The 25,019-nt window shown below is 54.7% G+C and overlaps 1 protein-coding gene across 2 annotated transcripts in view; it reads right to left on the bottom strand.

The window, feature by feature from the left end:
* The window catches only part of LOC116956042 (uncharacterized), a 119,736-nt gene that overhangs the window by 57,962 nt on the left and 36,755 nt on the right, over window positions 1-25,019 (bottom strand). Inside the window, exons 1-2 of one of the 2 annotated variants that reach the window (XM_076053942.1) lie at window positions 19,271-19,786; window positions 942-1,029 (exon numbers count right to left, since the gene is read on the bottom strand). Coding sequence is in view for 1 of the 2 variants with exons in the window: in XM_076053940.1 (XP_075910055.1) it covers window positions 942-1,029 (88 nt within the window). In the remaining variant the exon portion in view is untranslated. Of the gene's footprint in view, window positions 1-941; window positions 1,030-19,270; window positions 19,787-25,019 lie in introns of those variants that run through there. The other variant, XM_076053940.1, reaches the window with a different exon arrangement.

Here is a 25,019-nt window from a genome sequence, read left to right as displayed (position 1 = left end):
TGGCCTCAAGGTGCACATAGCCTGGCGCAAGCGTCGTGGTGACGTCACCGCCACTTAGTGGCGAATGGCGATTGTTGTTGTGTGAGTCTGTGTGTCTGTGTTCACGAGTGGGGGAGCGGTGGTGCAGCGGTTAGCGCTACGCTGCGCTACAAACCCGGCAACCGGTGACGATTATCTGAACCGGTCCAGGGCCTCCCCGAGGTCGACTCAGCCTCAAATGAGTACCTGGTGCGATGTGTAGTAAACATCGCCACTGGGGAGACAAAGTCGGCCCGGCTTGTTGTTGACCACCCACCCCTCGTGTGCCGTGCCGGCCTTCATAAGTGCTCGCTAACAGCACTTGCCCCTACAGTCTGTTAAGACTATACGGGGGATCTTTGTCCTTGTGTGTTTGTGCTAGAGCGTGTGTCGCTGTGCACCCCTATCTCATTACACACATACACACGGAATCTCCAATCTCACGCAGACACCCGGCCTCACCACACCCAGCTACCTTAATCACCACCACCACAAACATCACCACCCTTCACCCCATCACACACACAAATACAAAGATACCCCGTGTAGCCTTAACAAACTGTAGGGGCAAGTGCTGTTAGCGAGCAGCACCTATGAAGGCCGGCACGGCACACGAGGGGGTCGGTGCCCATCACCACGCCCGGCCGCCTTTGTCTCCCCGGTGCTGCTTTTTACACACTGCAGCGCCGGGTACTCGTTTGAGGTCGAGTCGACCTAGAGGAGCCGCTCGTTCCGCCGACTCTCGGCTCATCGGAGAGAACACAGCGGCTCTGCGTCGTGGTGCCGCTGGATGGGAGGTGACTGGCCATCTTAGTGACGCGTGGGGGTTTCCTGCCTTCGGTGGGGGAGGGGCGGGGGGAGGGGGGTGCGAGGGGAGGGGGGGATTCGCAACTCGGGACCAATCACAACGCGGCTCCGCTTACTGTCGTCTGATTGGCCGAGGGGCGTTGAAGTGGCGGAGGAGGTCGCCACCTGCCCGCCTGCCCGTGCCTCGCGCTGATTGGTCGGATCCTGAAAGAAAGTAAAACAAAAGTGGGGGGGGGGAGGGGGGGGGGAGAAATGGTCACGTGCCTGGAGCCTATGACGTCGTTCAGCGCGAGCGGCACGCCACGTGACTGGCACGTGTCCGGGCTGGCGCGCGTTCTCCTATCTTGTTACGTTGTTGCCCCTTTGAAGAGCTGGTTGTTGTTGTTGTTGTTTGGTTGTTGTTGTTTGGTTGTTGTTGTTGTTTGGTTGTTGTTGTTTGGTTGTTGTTGTTTGGTTGTTGTTGTTGTTGTTTGGTTGTTGTTGTTGTTGTTATTGTTGTTGTTGTTGTCTCTCAAGTGTCGGGCGATGACCCGACGGTGACCCGACGATGACCCCAAGATCAATGTGTTGTTGCTGCTGCTCCCCGCCTGTCCACAGCCTTGCAATAGCCGCTGGTGGAAATTCCACGTTCCTATGGCAAGGGACCGAGAAATCCCCCCCCCCCTCCCCACAAAACGCAACAAAGCGGTGCTCGTTTTATCTACCCCGGAGAGAGGGCCAACGACGACGACGATGATGATGGGCTGAGGCAACTCCATTCCACAACAACGACGTGACTTCACGCGAGGGTTCCGATACAAAGACAAAGTTCTCCCGTGTAGCCTTAACAGACTGCTGGGGCAAGTGCTGTTAGCAAGTAGCGGCACCTGTGAAGGCCGGCACGGAAACACGAGGGGATGGGTGGACAACACCACGCCCGGCCGCCTTTGTCTCCCCAGTGGCGATGTTTACTACACACCGCACCAGGTACTCATTTGAGGCCGAGTCGACCTAGGAGAGGCCCAGGACCGGTTCAGATAATCTTCGCTGGTGGTGTTGGTGGCCGTGAGCGGGAATCGAACTCGGGACGCCGGGTTCGTAGCGCAGTGCTAACCGCTGCACCACCGCTCCCCAACCACACGGCACAACCACACGGCACAACCACACGGGCGCAACCACACGGGCACAACCACACGGCACAACCACACGGGCACAACCACACGGGCACAACCACACGGCACAACCACACGGGCGCAACCACACGGGCACAACCACACGGGCACAACCACACGGGCACAACAACACGGCACAACCACACGGGCACAACTACACGGGCACAACCACATGGGGGCAACCTACTTTCTTCAGATCGATGCCCGCCCGCAGGGCCGCGTTCTACCGAGTCACCTCCTCGTGCCGCACAGGGGGGCAGCTGCCACTGGGGGTGCCCCCCTTGGGCCGCACTGCGACGGGGCAATGGGGAGTGGCTGAGATTCGAGGGTGCTTTGATGCTCCGGGGAGACGGGGAGGGGGTGGTGCCTACACACGCAGCACCCTTCTGATGTGCCGAGAAGCGGGGTGACTGAGAAACAGGTGAGCAGCAGGTGAGAAGCAGGTGAGAAGCAGGTGAGAAGCAGGGTGACTGAGAAGCAGAGTGACTGAGAAGCAGAGTGACTGAGAAGCAGGTGAGAAGCAAGTGAGAAGCAGGGTGACTGAGAAGCAGAGTGACTGAGAAGCAGAGTGACTGAGAAGCAGGTGAGAAGCAGAGTGACTGAGAAGCAGAGTGACTGAGAAGCAGAGTGACTGAGAAGCAGTGTGACTGAGAAGCAGGTGAGAATCAGAGTGACTGAGAAGCAGAGTGACTGAGAAGCAGAGTGACTGAGAAGCAGGTGAGAAGCAGAGTGACTGAGAAGCAGAGTGACTGAGAAGCAGGTGAGAAGCAAGTGAGAAGCAGAGTGACTGAGAAGCAGAGTGACTGTGAAGCAGGGTGACTGAGAAGCAGGTGAGAAGCAGAGTGACTGAGAAGCAGGGTGACTGAGAAGCAGTGTGACTGAGAAGCAGAGTGACTGAGAAGCAGGTGAGAAGCAAGTGAGAAGCAGAGTGACTGAGAAGCAGAGTGACTGTGAAGCAGGGTGACTGAGAAGCAGGTGAGAAGCAGAGTGACTGAGAAGCAGGGTGACTGAGAAGCAGTGTGACTGAGAAGCAGAGTGACTGAGAAGCAGGGCGACTGAGAAGCAGGTGAGAAGCAGGTGAGAAGCAGAGTGACTGAGAAGCAGAGTGACTGAGAAGCAGGGTGACTGAGAAGCAGAGTGACTGATAAGCAGGGTGGCTGAGAAGCAGGTGAGAAGCAGGTGAGAAGCAGAGTGACTGAGAAGCAAGTGAGAAGCAGAGTGACTGAGAAGCAGGTGAGAAGCAGAGTGACTGAGAAGCAGTGTGACTGAGAAGCAGAGTGACTGAGAAGCAGGTGAGAAGCAAGTGAGAAGCAGAGTGACTGAGAAGCAGGGTGACTGAGAAGCAGAGTGACTGAGAAGCAGGGTGACTGAGAAGCAGGTGAGAAGCAGAGTGACTGAGAAGCAGAGTGACTGAGAAGCAGGTGAGAAGCAAGTGAGAAGCAGAGTGACTGAGAAGCAGAGTGACTGTGAAGCAGGGTGACTGAGAAGCAGGTGAGAAGCAGAGTGACTGAGAAGCAGGGTGACTGAGAAGCAGTGTGACTGAGAAGCAGAGTGACTGAGAAGCAGTGTGACTGAGAAGCAGAGTGACTGCGAAGCAGGGTGACTGAGAAGCAGGTGAGAAGCAGAGTGACTGAGAAGCAGGGTGACTGAGAAGCAGAGTGACTGTGAAGCAGGGCGACTGAGAAGCAGGTGAGAAGCAGGTGAGAAGCAGAGTGACTGAGAAGCAGAGTGACTGAGAAGCAGAGTGACTGAGAAGCAGAGTGAGAAGCAGGGTGGCTGAGAAGCAGAGTGACTGAGAAGCAGAGTGACTGAGAAGCAGGGTGACTGAGAAGCAGGTGAGAAGCAGGGTGGCTGAGAAGCAGAGTGACTGAGAAGCAGGTGAGAAGCAGGTGAGAAGCAGAGTGACTGAGAAGCAGGGTGACTGAGAAGCAGAGTGACTGAGAAGCAGGTGAGAAGCAGGGTGGCTGAGAAGCAGAGTGACTGAGAAGCAGGTGAGAAGCAGGTGAGAAGCAGGGTGACTGAGAAGCAGAGTGACTGAGAAGCAGGGTGGCTGAGAAGCAGGGTGGCTGAGAAGCAGGTGAGAAGCAGGTGAGAAGCAGAGTGACTGAGAAGCAAGTGAGAAGCAGAGTGACTGAGAAGCAGGTGAGAAGCAGAGTGACTGAGAAGCAGTGTGACTGAGAAGCAGAGTGACTGAGAAGCAGGTGAGAAGCAAGTGAGAAGCAGAGTGACTGAGAAGCAGGGTGACTGAGAAGCAGAGTGACTGAGAAGCAGAGTGACTGAGAAGCAGGTGAGAAGCAGGTGAGAAGCAGAGTGACTGAGAAGCAGGGTGACTGAGAAGCAGAGTGACTGAGAAGCAGGTGAGAAGCAGAGTGGCTGAGAATCAGAGTGACTGAGAAGCAGAGTGACTGAGAAGCAGAGTGACTGAGAAGCAGAGTGACTGAGAAGCAGGTGAGAAGCAGAGTGACTGAGAAGCAGAGTGACTAAGAAGTAGAGTGACTGATAAGCAGAGTGACTGAGAAGCAGGTGAGAAGCAGAGTGACTGAGAAGCAGGGTGACTGAGAAGCAGGTGAGAAGCAGAGTGACTGAGAAGCAGGTGAGAAGCAAGTGAGAAGCAGGGTGACTGAGAAGCAGGTGAGAAGCAGAGTGACTGAGAAGCAGGTGAGAAGCAGAGTGACTGAGAAGCAGGTGAGAAGCAAGTGAGAAGCAGGGTGACTGAGAAGCAGGTGAGAAGCAAGTGAGAAGCAGAGTGACTGAGAAGCAAGTGAGAAGCAGAGTGACTGAGAAGCAGGTGAGAAGCAAGTGAGAAGCAGGGTGACTGAGAAGCAGGTGAGAAGCAAGTGAGAAGCAGAGTGACTGAGAAGCAGGTGAGAAGCAGAGTGACTGAGAAGCAGGTGAGAAGCAAGTGAGAAGCAGGGTGACTGAGAAGCAGGTGAGAAGCAAGTGAGAAGCAGAGTGACTGAGAAGCAGGTGAGAAGCAGGTGAGAAGCAGAGTGACTGAGAAGCAGGTGAGAAGCAGGTGAGAAGCAGGTGATAAGCAGAGTGACTGAGAAGCAGGTGAGAAGCAAGTGAGAAGCAGGGTGACTGAGAAGCAGGTGAGAAGCAAGTGAGAAGCAGGGTAACTGAGAAGCAGGTGAGAAGCAAGTGAGAAGCAGAGTGACTGAGAAGCAGGTGAGAAGCAGGGTGCCTGAGCGACGTTGGCTCAGAGGCACCAAAGACGTCACGTGGCCAGCAACGGGCACGCGGTTGCTGAATTGGGCCTCCCCTAGGTCGACTCAGCCTCAGATGAGTACCTGGTGCGGTGTGTCAACATCGCCACTGGGGAGACAAAGGCGGCCGGGCGTGGTGCTGGCCACCCACCCCCTCGTGTGCCGTGCCGGCCTTCATAGGTGCTACTCACTAACAGCACTTGCCCCTACAGTCTGTTAAGGCTATACGGGGGATCTTTGTCTTTGTGTCTGTGTGATAAGCATGTGTGGTGTATGTGCATGATAAATGATTGGTGTCTTTTCTGTGTGTGTCTATGTACCCTGTTTACGTGATGTATATATGTGTGTGTGTATGATGCATGTGTACGAGGTGTCCTGTCTGTGTGTACGAGTGTATATGCTATGTATGTTTTGTGTGTGACACGTATGTTTACTGTGTGTTCTCTCTGTGTGAGTGTATGATGAGTGTGTGTGTGCAATGTGTGTTATGTGCATGTTCTCTGTGTGAGCGTGTTCTCTTTGTGTGTGTGCACGATGTGTGTGTGTATACGATATGTGTGTTCTGTGTGTGTGCGATGTGTGTGTGTGTGTGTTCTGTGTGCGTGTTACCTGTGTGTGTGTGTGTTCTGTGTGCGTGTTACCTGTGTGTGTGTGTGTTCTGTGTGCGTGTTACCTGTGTGTGTGTGTATGATGTGTGTGTGTGCTCTGTGTGCGTGTTACCTGTGTGTGTGTACGATGTGTGTGTGTGTTCTGTGTGCGTGTTACCTGTGTGTGTGCACGATGTGTGTGTGTTCTGTGTGCGTGTTACCTGTGTGTACGATGTGCGTGTGTGAGCACCTGTGCCGTGATGATGATGGGGGTGTTGTTGGTGATGATGATGGTGGTGGTGGAGGCTGAGCCTGAGGGAAGTGACATCTGGAACAATTGGTGGTGTGGCCATGAATGGGATAGCCCGGGGAAAGAGTGGGGTTAGAGGTTCGTGCAGGGAGGGAGGTCGGTGTATATATGAACGTATGTTAGAACTTCTTTCGCACCGTACGTAGCCAACCGTGCTATAATAGGTGTGGGTACACGTGGATGCACAGACACTGATACAGACGTATACTGGTACGTACACATGCTGTGATACATAGAGACACCGACACACACACACACACTGGTACGTACACATGCTGTGATACAGAGACACCGACACACACTGGTACGTACACATGCTGTGATACATACAGAGACACAGACACACACACACTGGTACGTACACATGCAGTGATACATACAGAGACACCGACACATACACACACTGGCACGTACACATGCTGTGATACATACAGAGACACCGACACACACACTGGTACGTACACATGCTGTGATACATACAGAGACACCGACACACACACTGGTACGTACACATGCTGTGATACATACAGAGACACCGAGACACACACACACACATGCTGTGATACATACAGAGACACCGACACACACACTGGCACGTACACATGCAGTGATACATACAGAGACACCTACACACACACTGGTACGTACACATGCAGTGATACATACAGAGACACCGACATACACGCACACCGGTACGTACACATGCAGTGATACATACAGAAACACCGACACACACACACACTGGTACGTACACATGCTGTGATACATACAGAGACACCGAGACACACACACATGCTGTGATACATACAGAGACACCGACACACACACTGGCACGTACACATGCAGTGATACATACAGAGACACCGACACACACGCACACCGGTACGTACACATGCAGTGATACATACAGAAACACCGACACACACACTGGTACGTACACATGCTGTGATACAGAGACACTGACATACACACACTGGTACGTACACATGCAGTGATACATACAGAGACACCGACACACACACACACACTGGTATGTACACATGCTGTGATACATACAGAGACACAGACACACACACACACTGGCACGTACACATGCGGTGATACATACAGACACCGACACACACTGGTACGTACACATGCTATGATACATACAGAGACACCGACACACACACACACACTGGTACGTACACATGCAGTGATACATACAGAGACACCGACAGAGAGGGATCTCGGGGAAAGGTTCCGGAAGGGGCACATCGAGAACCCGCTGGTAGGTTCCAGAAGGGGGGCGTGGCCGGGGGCGTGGCCAGGCCACGCTGACAGTATAGGGGAGCTCGGGGCTGTCGTGCGGAGTGGGGTCCCCGTAGTCGCTGAAGTGCCAACTGTTAAGGCCGTGTTAATAATGTCTCCTACTCTTAGTGAGCTGTGAGTAAGTCACTACGCTTACAAAGGTTCCCCGAAGAGCCCTTTCACAGACTGTTGGAGTGATGTTGTTAGCACGCGGCACCTGTGGCGAAGGCCCGCACGGCACACGAGGGGGATGGGTGGCCAGCACCACCCCCGGCCGCCTTTGTATCCCCGGCGGCGACGCCTTTACGCACCGCACCACAAACTCGATTCGGGTCGAGGCGACCGAGGGGGGAGAGCTCCTGTCACCTCCGCCGTGAGCGAGGACACAACACGGGGTTTGCCATCACGCGCACACGCAAAGACAAAGGTCCCCCGTATAGCCATGCACAGGTTAATGGGGCAAGTGCTGTCAGCGAGCAACCCATTAGGAAGGCGTTACATCCACACGCGCCGTGTCGGATTTGTATTCATTGATTCCTTCCTTCGCAGCGAGGCAGATTCAACTCACTCACTCGGTCACCCATTCATTCACTCATTTATTTGGTTCGCTCATTCATTAATTTGATTCACTCATTCGTTCACCCATTCACTCACTCATTCATTCACTTGGTTCACTCATTCATTCACTCGGTTCACTCATTCCTTAACTTGGTTCACCCATTCGTTCACCCATTCACTCACTCATTCATTCACTTGGTTCACTCATTCATTCACTTGGTTCACTCATTCATTCACTTGCTCATTAACCCCTTCCCTGACAAAGTCACTCACTCGCTCACTCACCCGAATACTCACCCCATAGTGCGTGCTCGCTCAAGCAGGTCTAACAGTGGGTGTGTGAGTGTGAGTGAGTGTGTCAGACTGAGTGTCAGACTGAGTGTGTGTGAGTGTGTCAGACTGAGTGTATGTCAGACTGAGTTTGTGTGTGCCAGACTGAGTGTGTGTGAGTGTGTCAGACTGAGTGTCAGACTGAGTGTGAGTGTGTCAGACTGAATGTCAGACTGAGTGTGAGTGTGTCAGAGATCCCATATTTTCTGTCCGTCTGCTACAGCGTAGGAGTAGGGAATTCCAGCAAGACCTACATCTCTGCTTTATTGACCTGGTCAAGGCCTATGATACCATCAGTAGGCCTGGTCTCTGGGTTGTTCTTCGTGCTTTTGGAGTCCCTGACCCTCTGCTCACGATCATTAAGGACCTTCATGATGGTGAGCGGGCCCGGGTAAAACTACATGGCCTGCAGTCGGAGCCATTCCCTGTACACCTTGGGGTGCGACAGGGATGTCCTCTGGCTCCCACATTATTTAACATCTATTTTGACCACGTAGTTCGTGAAGCCATCAATAGCTGTACCGGAAGAATTTCCATCTGGTACAGATACAATGGGAGGCTGATCGATTCCCGGGTGTGGTCAAGGGAAGGCTCCCTATTGCTCAACCACGTTATGTATGCCGATGATTTGGTAATTGCTGCTCACTCAGAGGACGAGTTGGAGACGCTGCTGCTGAGACTGGAGCGTGCCACTAAGAGATGGGGCCTTACCATCAGCCCCACCAAAACTACGCACCTGCCTGGGTATTTTGTACCATCGGACACTCCACCCCTACAACTCCCAATCGGTGATGGGGTAGTTGTGGAGACAGTGGAGAGTTTCCCATACCTGGGCAGTGTGCTCATGACTGGCTCCGGTTTGACAGCAGAGGTCTCGCTCCGAATCAGTCGAGCGGCAATATCTTTTCATCGGTTGCGTAACGCTGTGTGGAAGCTACCTGGTCTGTCGCTTCGCACTAAGCTTCAGGTCTTCTCGGCCACAGTGAGGTGTGAGTGAGGTGTGAGAGAGGTGTAAGGTGAGTGTGAGTGAGGTGTGAGGTGTAAGGTGAGTGTGAGTGATGTTAGGTGAGGTGAGTGGTGAGTGGTGTGAGGTGAGTGATGTGAGTGAGGTGATGTTAGTGGTGAGTGAGGTGATGTTAGTGGTGAGTGAGGTGATGTTAGTGGTGAGTGAGTGATGTGAGGTGAGTGATGAGTGGTGAGTGAGGTGAGTGATGTGAGTGGTGAGTGATGTGAGTGGTGAGTGATGTGAGTGGTGAGTGATGTGAGTGACATAAGTGATGTGAGTGAGTGACGTGAGTGAGTGATGTGAGTGGTGAGTGATGTGAGTGGTGAGTGAAGTGAGTGAGTGGTGAGTGATGTGAGTGAGTGATGTGAGTGAGGTGAGTGGTGAGTGAGGTGAGTGAGGTGAGTGGTGAGTGAGTGATGTGAGTGGTGAGTGAGGTGAGTGGTGAGTGAGGTGAGTGGTGAGTGAGTGATGTGAGTGAGTGATGTGAGTGAGTGATGTGAGTGCTGTGAGTGGTGAGTGATGTGAGTGAGTGGTGAGTGAGGTGAGTGGTGAGTGAGTGATGTGAGTGGTGAGTGAGTGATGTGAGTGGTGAGTGAGGTGAGTGATGCGAGTGGTGAGTGATGTTAGTGGTGAGTGATGTGAGTGGTGAGTGATGCGAGTGGTGAGTGAGGTGAGTGATGTGAGTGGTGAGTGAGTGATGTGAGTGGTGAGTGATGTGAGTGGTGAGTGAGTGATGTGAGTGGTGAGTGATGTGAGTGAGTGGTGAGTGGTGAGTGATGTGAGTGGTGAGTGGTGAGTGATGTGAGTGAGTGGTGAGTGAGTGGTGAGTGATGCGAGTGGTGAGTGAGGTGAGTGAATGGTGAGTGATGTGAGTGGTGAGTGAGTGATGTGAGTGGTGAGTGATGCGAGTGGTGAGTGAGTGGTGAGTGAGTGGTGAGTGATGCGAGTGGTGAGTGAGGTGAGTGAGTGGTGAGTGAGGTGAGTGAGTGGTGAGTGAGTGGTGAGTGAGGTGAGTGAGTGGTGAGGAGGAAGTGAGCTCCCCTCTCACACCTGCAGCTGTTTCTGACTGGAGAAACCGGTCACCTGACACCTCCACAGGGGGCGCGTGTCATCGGAGTGTGTGTACGTCTCTCTGCCTGTGTGTGTCTGCCTGTGTGTGTCTGCCTGTGTGTGTCTGCCTGTGTGTGTCTCTGCCTATGTGTCTCTGCCTGTGTGTCTGCCTGTGTGTCTGTCTGTCTGCCTGTGTGTCTGCTTGTGTGTGCTGATAGGGTGTCTGTATATAGGGTGTGTGTGTATGTATGTATAGGGTGTGTATGTAGAGGGCGTGTGTGTGTAAAGTGAGTGTAGTGTGTGTATAGGGTGTGTGTATAGGGTGTGTGTATAGTGTGTGTATATATAGGGTGTGCATAGGGTGTGTATGTGTACATATATAGGGTGTGTATGTATAGGGTGTGTGTGTATATATAGGGTGTGTGTGTATAGGGTTAGTGTGTGTGTACGCACAACGCTACGAACCTGGTGACCCGAGTTCGATTTCCACTCACGACCAACACCAGTGACGAATATCTGAACCGGTCCTGGGCCTCCCCTAGGTCGACTCAGCCTCAAATGAGTAGTACCTGGTGCGGTGTGTAGTAAACATCGCCACTGGGGAGACAAAGGCGGCCGGGCGTGGTGCTGGCCACCCACCCCCTCGTGTGCCGTGCCGGCCTTCATAGGCGCTCGCTAACAGCACTTGCCCCTACAGTCTGTTGAAGTTTATATCAGGGATCTTTATCTCTGCACAGAGTATGCGCGTGTGTGTGTATATATAGGACGTGTGTTATCTGAGTGTGTGTATACAATGTGTGTGTGTAGGTACTTGGGTGGTGCTGGCCACCCACCCCTTCGCGTGCCGTTCCGGCTTTCACAGGTGCTGCTACTCGCTAACAGCACCCACCCACTCACCCACTCACTCACCCACCCACTCACCCACTCACTCACTAGCCTATCTCTTCTCTAGCCCGTGCCACTCACTCACCCACACACCAGCCCATCTCTTCTTGAGCCCGTGCCACTCACTCACTCACCCACTCACTCACTCACCCACTCACTCACCCACCCACTCACTCACCCACTCACTCACTCACCCACTCACCCACCCACTCACTCACCCACCCACCCACTCATCCACGCACTCACTCACCCACTCACTCACCCACTCACTCACTCAGCCATCCACTCACCCACGCACTCACTCACTCACCCACCCACCCACTCATCCACCCACTCACCCACCCACTCACTCACCCACCCACTCACTCACCCACCCACTCACTCAGCCATCCACTCACCCACGCACTCACTCACTCAGAGCTCACCAATGATGACCGACCGGTCTCTAGATCTCCCAAGAGATCTACCTGTGAGCTCCTCACTCACAGCTGCGACCCATCGAGTCTGCAGCTTTACCCCCGCTACGGATCGTAGGCAGGCCCAGCCTCATCGTGTCAGCAGGGGGGAGGCGAGTGGAGGGGGGTGTTTAGGGAGGTCGTTGTTGTGAATAAATTATAGAGGATGTGGAGGGGGGTGAGCTGGGACAGGTGAGCTGGGGGGGGGGTTACGCTGTCACTGCTGCTCCTGGTGTGGCAGTAGTGGTGGTGGCTTCGTCAATTATTGATGGGCGCCTCTGTCGCGATCCGTGTTCGTAGGTGTGGGCTTTCACACGGTGCAGGTGAGCCGGAGAGAGAGGAGAGAGAGAGGGGGAGGGATAAGAGAGAGGGGGGAGAGATAAGAAAGAGGAGGCTCGCAACCTGCGGCAGGGTTGGATTCGAACCCAGGAGGGGTGCATGTGAGAGCCGCTCGCAAACTGGGCTGTATCGCGGGAGCTTTGTGTTGAGAGTGTGAGAGTGTGAAAGAGTGTGAGAGAGTGTGTGAGAGTGTGAGAGTGTGTGAGAGAGTGTGTGAGAGTGTGTGAGAGTGTGTGAGAGAGTGTGAGAGTGAGTGTGAGAATGTGAGAGAGTGTGTGAGAGAGTGTGAGAGAGAACGTGAGAGAGAGCGTGAGAGAGAGAGCGTGAGAGAGAGAGTGTGAAAGAGTGTGAGAGTGTGACAGAGAGTGTGAGAGAGCGTGAGAGAGTGTGAAAGAGTGTGATAGAGAGTGAGAGATAGAGTGTGAGATAGAGTGTGATAGAGAGTGAGAGAGAGTGTGAGAGTTTGACAGAGTGTGAGATAGAGTGTGAGATAGAGTGTGATAGAGAGTGAGAGAGAGTGTGAGAGTGTGACAGAGTGTGAGAGAGAGTTTGACAGAGTGTGAGAGAGAGTGAGAGTGTGAGAGAGTGTGAGATAGAGTGTGATAGAGAGTGAGAGAGAGTGTGAGAGTTTGACAGAGTGTGAGAGAGCGTTTGACAGAGTGTGAGAGAGAGTGTGAGAGAGTGTGAGATAGAGTGTGATAGAGAGAGAGAGAGTGTGAGAGTGTGACAGAGTGTGAGAGAGAGTGTGAGAGAGAATGAGAGAGAGAGTGTGGTAGAGCCAGGTGTGTTTAGATTATTCAGAGTATTTGGCTTCTATCGATGTTCACATTGATGGCGATACGCCACGTGGTGGAGCGCTATCACGTGGTGGAGCGCTATCACGTGGTGGAGCGCTATCACGTGGTGGAGCGCTATCACGTGGTGGAGCGCTATCACGTGGTGGAGCGCTATCACGTGGTGGAGCGCTATCACGTGGTGGAGCGCTATCACGTGGTGGATGGCTATCACGTGGTGGATGGCTATCACGTGGTGGAGCGCTATCACGTGGTGGATGGCTATCACGTGGTGGATGGCTATCACGTGGTGGAGCGCTATCACGTGGTGGAGCGCTATCACGTGGTGGATGACCAGGTCGCTTCTTACGGGCAAATGAGGTTTCCAATGGTGTAAATGCTTACCCCGAGGTCTCATACTCTGATGGTGCATTGTCTTTGAGTTGTGCGCCTTTTGGCGTCTTCTGGTCCAACACCATGTGAGACGAGGCTCTAAAGAAAGCTGTCTCGGGTGTGGACCAATCAATTTCAAGGACAGTACCACATACATTATCAGAGTTGTTGTTGTTTTTTTGTTTGCGTTCCGACCGCAGGTATTGTGGTCAATGTAAACATGACTCCTTGTAAAAAAAGGTGTCAGTTTTGTTGCCAGATAAAAGGGTAAAAAAACAATTATCAGATGCTGGGAGCTCGGCGGGCCTTGCCTGGTAAAGTGAAAGTAGTTTAGTTTTATTTGCTTATTTTTCTAAAGTGATTTGTTTATGTCCCCTCTACTTTGCACTCCCGCCGTGTTGTGTTTGTTGTTGTGTTTGTTGTTGTGTTTGTTGTTGTGTTTGTTGTTGTGTTTGTTGTTGTGTTTGTTGTTGTATTTGTTGTTGTGTTTGTTGTTGTGTTGTTGTGTTTGTTGTTGTGTTGTTGTTGTGTTTGTTGTGTTTGTTGTGTTTGTTGTTGTGTTGTTGTGTTTGTTGTTGTGTTTGTTGCTGTGTTTGTTGTTGTGTTGTTGTGTTTGTTGTTGTGTTGTTGTGTTTGTTGTTTTGTTGTTGTGTTGTTGTGTTTGTTGTTGTGTTTGTTGTTGTGTTTGTTGTTGTGTTGTTGTGACGTTCTGACCCCGTGCCCCTGCTGGACACCTGTCACAAAGAGCTTTATAGCTCATCGGGTTCCTGCTGCAGTGTAGATACACAGATGCCGATTCTGATAGGGGTTCGGGGCAGGTGCAGGGGGTAGGGCCAGGTGCAGGGGGTAGGGGTAGGGCCGGGGGTAGGGGTAGGTGTAGGGGGTAGGGCCAGGTGTAGGGGGTAGGGGCAGGTGTAGGGCGTAGGACCAGGTGTAGGGGGTAGGGCCGGGTGTAGGGGGTAGGGCCAGGTGTAGGGGGTAGGGCCAGGTGTAGGGGGTAGGGGCAGGTGTAGGGGTTCGGGGCAGGTGTAGGGGGTAGGGCCGGGTTTAGGGGGTAGGGCCGGGTGTAGGGGGTAGGTCCGGGTGTAGGGGGTAGGGGCAGGTGTAGGGGTTCGGGGCAGGTGTAGGGGGTAGGGCAGGGTGTAGGGGGTAGGGCCGGGTGTAGGGGGTAGGGCCGGGTGTAGGGGGTAGGTCTGGGTTTAGGGGGTAGGGCCGGGTGTAGGGGGTAGGGCCGGGTGTAGGGGGTAGGGCCGGGTATAGGGGGTAGGGCCGGGTGTAGGGGGTAGGGCCGGGGGTAGGGCCGGGGGTAGGGCCGGGTGTAGGGGGTTGGGCCGGGGGTAGGGCCGGGGGTAGGGGGTAGGGCCGGGTGTAGGGGGTAGGGCTTGGTACGAGTTGCGAGTTAGCCCTGGGGATGAGCGAGGGTACTCGGGTTTGGGGGTCACAGCCGGGGGTTGTTACCGCGGTTTGGGGTCAGTCAGGGCTGCGTTTAGCCGGTTAGGGGCTTCGTGGTTGTGGTTTTGGGATAAGCCGAGGCTTGGGGTTCGAGTTAGAGGCGGGGTTAGCCATACAGGATTCACGCTCTTCTTCATCATCATCATCAATCTCATCATCACCACCACCATCATCATCAATTCCATCATCACCACCAAACTTATCACCATCACCAATCTCATCACCATCATCATTACCAATCCCACCATCATCACCACCACCCTATGTATTAGTTGTACCGATGACTGCGTAAAGTGCTGTCCGCGAGCACCTATTAACGCGCATACAAAGACAAAGACCCCCCGTGTAGCCTTAGCAGACTGTCGGGGCAAGTGCTGCTTGCGAGTAGCAGCAGCAGCAGCACCTGTGCAGGCCGGCACTGTGACACACGAGGGGTCGGTGTGGCCATACGGACACGCACACACACGCACACACATACACTCGCACACACACACACACTGCACACACACACACTCGCACACGCACGCACACTCGCACACACAGATAGTGTCCACACAAAGGCATACTCACGGACGCACACACAAAGACACTGGCACGCACACACGCGCACATATCTCAATAGTGCAACTGAAACACCAGCTGTATGTAAATGAGTCAGGATGTACGCTTCTCAACACACACACACACACGTGTATAAAGACAAAGATCCCCCGTATAGCCTTAACAGACTGTAGGGGCAAGTGCTCTTAACGAGCAGCATCTATGAAGGCCGGCACGACACACGAGGCAGGGCACCACGACCGGCCGCCTTTGTCTCTCCAGTGACGATGTTTACACGATCCGCGCCACGTACGCATTTAAAGCTGAGTCGACCTAGGGGATGAGCTGTCGGGTCTCGGATTCATAGCGCAGTGCGCTAACCACTGCGTCGCCACTCTCCACCCACTAACGTACACACACACAAACTAAAATACACACATACATTAGCCAAAACTAACATAAACCTACACACATACATTAGCCACACATACACCTTCAAACTAATGCACACAAACACACGAAGATAAAGATCGCCGGCATAGCCTTCACAGACTGTTGGGGCAAGTGCTGCTAGCGAACACCTACTAAGCCACACTAGGGGGTGGGTGGCCAGCACCACACATACACACACGGACACACACATACATATACAAACACATACATACACAAACAAAGATCAAAATACAAATATCCCCCGTATAGCCTTAACAGACTGTAGGGGCAAGTGCTGTTAGCGAGCACCTATGAAGGCCGGAACGGTACACGAGGGGGTGGGTGGCCAACACCACGCCCGACCGCCTTTGTCTCCCTAGTGGCGATGTTTTTATCCACCGCACCAGGTACTCATTTGAGGCTGGGTCGACCTAGGGGAGGCCCAGGACAGGTTCAGATAATCGTCACCGATGTTGGCCGTGAGCGGGAATCGAACTCGGGTCGCCAGGTTCATAGCACAGCGCGCTAACCGCTACACTATACACACTCACACAGACACACATACACACATAGACACACACAGACACACTCACACACATAGACACACTCACACACATAGACACACTGACACACATACACACATAGACACACTCACACATACACACATAGACACTCACACATACACAAACACACATACACACAGACACTCACACACACACAGACTCACACGTACATACTCACACATACGTAAACAGACACACTCACACATACACAGACACACTCACACAGACACACTCACACATACACACTCACACTCACACACGGACACACTCACACAGGCACTCACACAAAAACTCTTCCCACACACAGAACAAAGACATCAAAATCCCTCCCATCCAATTACAGGAAGAGAGGGGAAAGAGAGAGCGAGAGGGGGGGAGAGAGAGGGGGGAGTGGGAGATGGGAAGGAGAGAGAAAGAGAGGGGGGGAGAGGAGGGAGAGAAAGGGAGATGGGGGAGAGAGAGAGAGAGGCAGGCAGGATCAAGGGACATCTCTCCCTCTTGAGTGTTCGGGTTAATGATCATTAGGCTCGGGCGATCGGCTCACTAATGCTCCGACTCACTAGCTCACTCACTAACTCATTCACCAACTCACGACCAAGTGGCGCTGACGTCAACGCGAGGCGCTTGTGCCAGGCTAGGTGCACCGTGTGGTAGGATCGCTCGCTGATGGCAGGAGGAGGTCTCGGGACAGACCCAGCAGGTGCCATGGGTTGACCGACTGAGATGACCGGTAGATGCACCACCAGCTGTTGTACCCCCTACTGTGCCAGGCTAGGTGCAGGAGGAGGTCTCGGGACAGACCCAGCAGGTGCCATGGCTTGGCCGACTGAGATGACCGGTAGATGCACCACCAGCTGTACCCCCTACTGTGCCAAATCGCTGCGTTTTATCCGCCCGGGGCTCCGCTCGTTGTTGTGAGCGTCGCACCGCCGCCCTCCGTTGTTGCTGGAGGGCGACTGCCTCCAACTACCCAGTAGCGTCCTTCACGAGCCTCCTCCTCCACAGAGGCCGATCTTGACACCGCTGGTACCGCTCATCGGCAAGTCCACTCAGCTCAACATCCTCCACATCAGCTCCATCTCGTCTCTAGCCCGTGTCGTGCCCGTTTAGCATCGCCTCTATCCGGCCAAAAACAGAAGCTGATTGGGCAAACGGAGGCTGGGCACGCGAGCTACACAGCGCAGCCTCGCCTGCCCGAGGCGCTCACCGATGGGACCGTGTCCAGATCTTCCCAGGATCTCTGAGCTCCTCGCACAATCGAGCCTTGCTTAGATCGCCGGGACGAATCGTAGGCAGGCCAACCTGAATATTTGTCACCGACAAAAGATGTTTCAATTGGAGAGAGAGAGAGGGGGGTGTGTGGGGTGTGCCACGTTTCGCAAGCGTAGAGAAGGTGGATCAGGGCAGCTTCCACACACACACAGCAGCAGCAGCGTCCACGGCAGCTGATGAAAAGGCAGCGCCGCTTGACTGAGACCTCCGCTGCCAAACACCGCAGTCGGTGAGGAGCGCGCACGGCCCGGTACGGCAACGCCTCCACTCGCTACCAACAACAACTGCCCAGGGCTCTCGGTTCAGTGACAACGCGACACGCATGTACACCCCATGCCAAGGAGTTGAGGACAAAGATCCCCCGTGTAGCCTTCACAGACTGTAGGGGCAAGTGCTGTTGGCGAGCAGCACCTATGAAGGCCGGCACGGCGCACGAGGGGGTGGGTGGCCGGCACCACGCCCGGCCGCCTTTGTCTCCCCGGTGGCGATGTTTACTACGCACCGCACCAGGTACTCAGTTGTGGCTGAGTCAACCCAGGGGGAGGTCCGGGACGGGTTCAGATAATCGTCACTGGCGGTGTTGGCCGTGAGTGGGAATCGAACCCGGCTTGCCGGGTTCGTAGCGCAGCGTGGCGCTAACCGCTGCACCACCGCTCCCCATTACGCACACGCGCATACACAAGATTGTGACGCATGATACTGCACAACAACAGGCTGTCGGGGCAAGTGCTGTTAACGAGCAGTGGCAGCTATGAAGGGCGGCACGGCACACGAGGGGGTGGGTGGCCAACACCACGCCCGGCCGCCTTTGTCTCCCTAGTACTAGCGATGTTTACACCGACACCGAGGACTCAATCAAAGCTGCCAAGTCGACTCAGGAGAGAGCCGGGACCCTCTCTGATATCGCTCGCCACTGATCTCGATGCCGATGGCCGTGGTGAGGAGTAGAAACGCCTCCACGTGGAACTCAATAACGTACATGTGTCACGCGCGCCTCCTCGGTGCGCTAACCGCTGCGCCACCGCTCCCCGCCACACAGGCAAAGATCCCCCAGCATATCCTTTAACAGGCTGTTGGGGGGCAAGTGGTGTTAGCGAGAGACAGAGAGACTCACACACCACACACAAACTACACACACTATATACACACTATACACACACACTGCACACTACATACTATACACACACTACATACTATACACACAATACACACACACTACACACACTACATACTATACACACACACACTACACACACTATACACACACTATATACTATACACACACACTACACACACTACATACTATACACACACACTACACACACTACATACTATATACACACTACACACACACTACATACACTACATACTATACACACACACTACACACACAATACATACACACTATACACACACTACACACACACCACACACTATACACACACTACACACACACCACACACACACACTACATACACACACTACACACACAATACACACACACTACACACACACTACATACTATACACACACTATACACACTATACACTACATACACTATACACACACTACATAAGCACACTACACTACACACAATACACACACACAACACACAATACACACACACAATACACACACACAATACACATTATACACACACACTACACACACACTACACACAATACACATTATACACACACTACACACAATACACACACACTACACACACACACCACACACACACACCACACACACCACACACACAATACACACACACACTACACACACCACACACCACACACACTACACACACTACACACACCACACACTACACACACACCACACACACTTACCTAGTATTGAGTTGTGTTCATGAACTTTCTCATAAGTCCACCGAGAAACAGAGAGAGAGGATAGAAAGACAGAGGGACACGGAGGAGACAGCCGGAGACACAGGAAGACAGCGGAGACAGACAGACGGAGACACAGGAAGACAGACGGAGACAGGCGGAGACACAGGAAGACAGAGAGGAGAGAACCCAAGCGGGCGTGAGTGAAGGCTGTGAATGAATGAGAGATAGGCAGAACTACACACACGCACACACATACAGACACTCCCACACATACACAGAGACACTCCCACACACTCACAATTACACACACACAGTTACACCCCCACCCACACACACACACGTACTCTGGTATACCTCCCACCCATACACACACACAACAGAGATCCCCCGTGTAGCCTTAACAGACTGTAGGGGCAAGTGCTGTTAGCGAGCACCTATGAAGGCCGGAACGGTACACGAGGGGGTGGGTGGCCAGCACCACGCCCGACCGCCTTTGTCTCCCAGTGGCGATGTTTACACATCGCACCAGGTACTCATTTGAGGCTAAGTTGACCTCGGGGAGGCCCAGGACCGGTTCAGATAATCGTCACTGGTGTTGGTCGTGAGCGGGAATCGAACCCGGGTCACCAGATTCTTAGGGCAGCGTAGCGCTAACCACTACACTACCGCTCCCCAGACACACACAGACACACTCTCCCCCCCCCACACACCCCCACACACTCTCCCCACCCCCACCCCCCCCCCCACATCTCTCCCCCCACACCCCCCCACACTCCCCCCACACACTCTCCCCCCACACTCCCCCCACACCCCCCCACACACTCTCCCCACACACTCTCCCCCCACACTCCCCCCACACTCTCCCCCCACACACTCCCCCCACACACTCCCCCCACACTCCTCCACACTCTCCCCCACACACTCCCCCCACACACTCTCCCCCCACTCTCCCCCCACACTCCCCCCACACACTCCCCCACACACACCCCCCCCACACACTCCCCCCACACCACTCCCCCCACACACTCCCCCCCACACACCCCCCCACACTCTCCCCCCCCACACACTCTCCCCCACACCCTCCCCACACTCTCCCCCCCACACTCCCCCCACACTCTCCCCCCACACTCTCCCCCCACACACACCCCCCCACACACTTCCCCCACACACTCTCCCCCCACACACTCTCCCCCCACACACTCTCCCCCACACCCCCCCCCCTCCACACTCTCCCCCCCACACTCCCCACACGCTCTCCCCCCACACACACCCCCCACACACCCCCCCACACATCCCCCACACACACTCCCCCCCCACACACCCCCCCCCACACACTCTCCCCCCCCCACACACTCCCCCCCCACACACCCCCCCACACACTTCCCCCACACACTCCCCCCCCACACACCCCCACACACACTCCCCCCCCCACACACTCCCCCCCCACACACCCCCCCACACACTTCCCCCACACACACTCCCCCCCCCACACACTCCCCCCCCACACCCCCCCCCCCACACTCCCCCCCCACACACTCCCCCCACACACTCCCCCCACACACTCTCCCCCCACACACTCTCCCCCCACACACCCCCCCCCACACACACTCCCCCCACACACTCTCCCCCCCACACACTCCCCCCACACTCCCCCCCACACATACACAAAACAGACAAAGATGCACCGTATAGCCTTAACAGACTGTTGGGGGCAAGTGCTGTTAGCGAGTAGCAGCGCCTGTGAAGGCCGGCACGGCACACGAGGGGGTGGGTGACCAACACCACGCCCGGCCGCCTTTGTCTCTCCCCAGTTCTGCTGTTTTACCACCCACGTGAGGCTGAGTGGCCCGACGGGAGGCCCAATACCAGCGTTGGTGGCCGTGTGAGGTCAGCGCGCTAACCACTGCGCCACCGCTCCACACACACACACACACGTACACACACACGCACTTATACACACAGACTTACACGCACACGCGTACTGATCACCACATACACACTCCCATACACAGACACACACTCACACATACAGTACCAGACACACACACGTACACACAAACACACATACAGTACCAGCAACACACACACACACACATTCTGTAAACATACGCCCACAAAGGCACTTATCTATACAAACAAAGAGAAATATCCCCCGTATAGCCTCGAACAGACTATAGGGGCAAGTGCTGTTAGCGAGCACCTATGAAGGCCGGCACGGCACACGAGGGGGTGGGTGGTCAGCACCACGCCCGGCCGCCTTTGTCTCCCCGGTGACGATGTTTACTACACACCGCAACAGGTACTCATTTGAGGCTGAGCCGACCTAGGGGAGGCCCGGGACCGGCTCAGATAATCGTCACCGGTGGTGTTGGTGGCCGTGAGCGGGAATCGAACTCGGATCGCCGGGTTCGTTGCGCGACGTAGCGCTAACCGCTGCACCACCGCTCCCCCCACACACGCGCACACACACACACTCACACACTGATACACACACACTGACACACTCACACACACACTGACACACTCACACAGACGCGCACACACACTAACACACACACTGACACACACACGCACAAACACTGACACACTCACACAGACGCGCACACACACTGACACACACACTGACACACACACACTGACACACACACGCACAAACACTGACACACTCACACACACTCACACACACGTTGCCCCTGGGGCGAGAGGCGACAGACAGAAGGGAGGTGAATGGGAAGCCCTGTGGACAGGATGGGGAGGGTGTGTGAGTGTGTGGGTGTGTGAGTGTGTATGGGTGAGTGTGAGTGTGTGTGAGTGTGTGTGGGTGTGTGTGAGTGTGTGGGTGTGTGAGTGGATGTGTGTGGGTGTATGAGTGTGTGGGTGTGTGTGAGGGTGTGTGTGAGTGTGTGGGTGTGTGAGTGGGTGTATGTGGGTGTGTGAGTGTGTATGGGTGAGTGTGTGTGAGTCTGTATGGGTGAGTGTGTGTGAGTGTATGTGGGTGTTTGTGAGTGTGTGGATGTGTGTGGGTGTATGAGTGTGTGGGTGTGTGTGAGTGTGTGGGTGTGTGAGTGGGTGTGTGTGGGTGTGTGAGTGTGTGGGTGTATGAGTGTGTGGGTGTATGAGTGTGTGTGTGTGAGTGGGTGTGTGTGAGTGAGTGTGTGTGAGTGGGTGTGTGAGTGTTGTGGGTGTGTGTGGGTGTGTGAGTGTGTGAGTGTGTGTGTGGGTGGGTGTGTGTGTGGGTGTGTGAGTGTGTGTGGGTGTGTGAGTGTGTGTGGGTGTGTGAGTGTGTGTGGGTGTGTGTGTGTGTGTGTGAGTGGATGTGTGTGGGTGTATGAGTGTGTGGGTGTGTATGAGTGTGTGGGTGTGTGTGAGTGTGGGTGTATGAGTGTGTGGGGGTATGAGTGTGTGGGTGTATGAGTGTGTGGGTGTATGAGTGTGGGTGTATGAGTGTGTGGGTGTATGAGTGTGTGGGTGTATGAGTGTGTGGGTGTATGAGTGTGTGGGTGTATGAGTGTGTGGGCGTATGAGTGTGTGGGTGTATGAGTGTGTGGGTGTATGAGTGTGTGGGTGTATGAGTGTGTGGGTGTATGAGTGTGTGGGTGTATGAGTGTGTGGGTGTATGAGTGTGTGGGTGTATGAGTGCGTGGGTGTATGAGTGCGTGGGTGTGAGTGGGTGTGTGTGTGAGTGGGTGTGTGAGTGTTGTGGGTATGTGTGGGTGTGTGAGTGGGTGTGTGGGTGTGTGAGTGTGTGGGTGGTGGAGTGTGTGGGTGTGTGTGTGTGGGTGTGTCCGGCAAAACAACCCCCTACCTCCTCGCGGTGCCGGACGGGCAACTCTGTCGTGGACACTGCTGTGGGGGGAGGTCCAATTCCGATTGGCTCCTCCCCTCATGGCGTCTGTGTCCACCACAGTAGCTAAACGGGGGCTCTGGACGGGTGCGAGGGGCTGGTAACCCCTCCACCTTCAAAAAATTACCACTAAACTACGAATACAAAATTTAACCAATAAGCTTGTGCCGGAGGCCCCGGGGAGACAGGCGTCTATGACGTCTCCTGGCCAAACCCCAATTGGCGGAGCCAGGAGATTGAATCTCCACCCTCGGGGCTCCTCCTGAAACAACGAAAAGCCACTACGGATGGCCATGTGGAATGTTCGAACACTCACTGCGGAGGAGAGGCTGCCACTCTTCTGTCGGGAGCTGGACCGGTACCGCCTGGATCTCTGTAGCATTAAGGAGGTCCGGTGGACCGGTTCTGGCTCCTGCCACCATGAGGGGTGGACAGTCCTCTACTCGGGGCAGCAGACTGCCAAACAACAGGGTGTGGCTCTTCTTTTGAAGAAAAGAATGAAGGGGGCGTGGGAGCGTGGCGGTGAGGTGTGGGAAGCTGTAAGCCCCAGGCTACTTTGGGCTCGCCTTCCCATCACCCGGAAGCGAAGAGTGGTGGTCGTGGTTACTTATGCCCCCACCGAAGACGAACATCCGTGGAGGGATGCAGGCAAAGCCGATGAGTCAGATGCCTTCTATGACTTCCTGTCACAGGTGCTGGCTAAAGTGGCCCCTCGGGATAGAGTCATCTTGTTGGGTGACTTCAATGCCCGAGTTGGTCATGATGCTGGCATCTGGTCTGGAGTGATTGGAGGGCATGGGCCAGATCAGCTCAATAACAACGGTAGGAGGCTGCTAAATTTTTGTGCAGCCCATGGGCTTGTAATTACCAACACGCTGTTCCGGCATCGGCGCATCCACACAACATCATGGATGCATGCCGGGTCCAAGCAAGAGCGCCGGGTGACTAGGGCACAGCAAGTTGGCACAGTAGGGGGCACAGGTGGTGCATCAGCCAGTCATCTCAGTCAGTCGACCCGTGGCACCTGGGTCTGCCCCGTGACCTCCTGCCCGCGGGCGTTCGACACTTCACGTGGCCTCAAGGTGCACATGGCCCGGCACAAGCGTCGTGGTGACGTCACCGCCACTTAATGGCGAATGGCGGTTGTTGTTGTTGTGTGAGTGGGTGTATGTGGGTATGTGAATGTGTGGGTGTGTGAGTGTGTGTGAGAGTGTATGCCGGACGGGCAACTCTGTCGTGGACAGTGCTGTGGGGGGAGGGCCAATTCCGATTGGCTCCTCCCCTCATGGCGTCTGTGTCCACCACAGTGGCTAAACGGGGGCTCTGGACGAGTGCGAGGGGCTGGTAACCCCTCCACCTTCAATGAATTACCACTAAACGACGACTGAAATATGTAACTAATAAGCTTATGCCGGAGGCCCCGGGGGGACAGGCGTCTGTGACGTCTCCTGGCCAAACCCCAATTGGTGCAGCCAGGAGATTGAATCTCTACCTGTGGGGCTCCTCCAGGAACAACGAAAAGCCACTACAGATGGCCACGTGGAATGTTCGAACGTTCACTGCGGAGGAAAGGCTGCCACTCCTCTGTCTGGAGCTGGACCGGTACCGCCTGGATCTCTGTGGCATTCAGGAGGTCCGGTGGACCGGTTCTGGCTCCTGCCACCATGAGGGGTGGACAGTCCTCTACTCGGGGCAGCAGACTGCCAAATAACAGGGTGTGGCTCTTCTGAACAAAAGAATGAAGGGGGCGTTGGAGCGTGGCGGTGAGGTGTGGGAAGCTGTAAGCCCCAGGCTACTTTGGGCTCGCCTTCCCATCAACCGGAGGCGAGGAGTGGTGGTCGTGGTTACTTATGCCCCCACCGAAGACGAACATGCTTGGAGGGATGCAGGCAAAGCCGATGAGTC

Source organism: Petromyzon marinus, chromosome 63, assembly GCF_048934315.1.
Source record: "Petromyzon marinus isolate PM22_M1 ecotype Great Lakes invasive population chromosome 63, UKy_Petmar_22M1.pri1.0, whole genome shotgun sequence".
In the NCBI taxonomy this organism is placed as follows: domain Eukaryota; kingdom Metazoa; phylum Chordata; class Hyperoartia; order Petromyzontiformes; family Petromyzontidae; genus Petromyzon; species Petromyzon marinus.
This window is presented reverse-complemented; position numbering and strand designations above follow the sequence as displayed.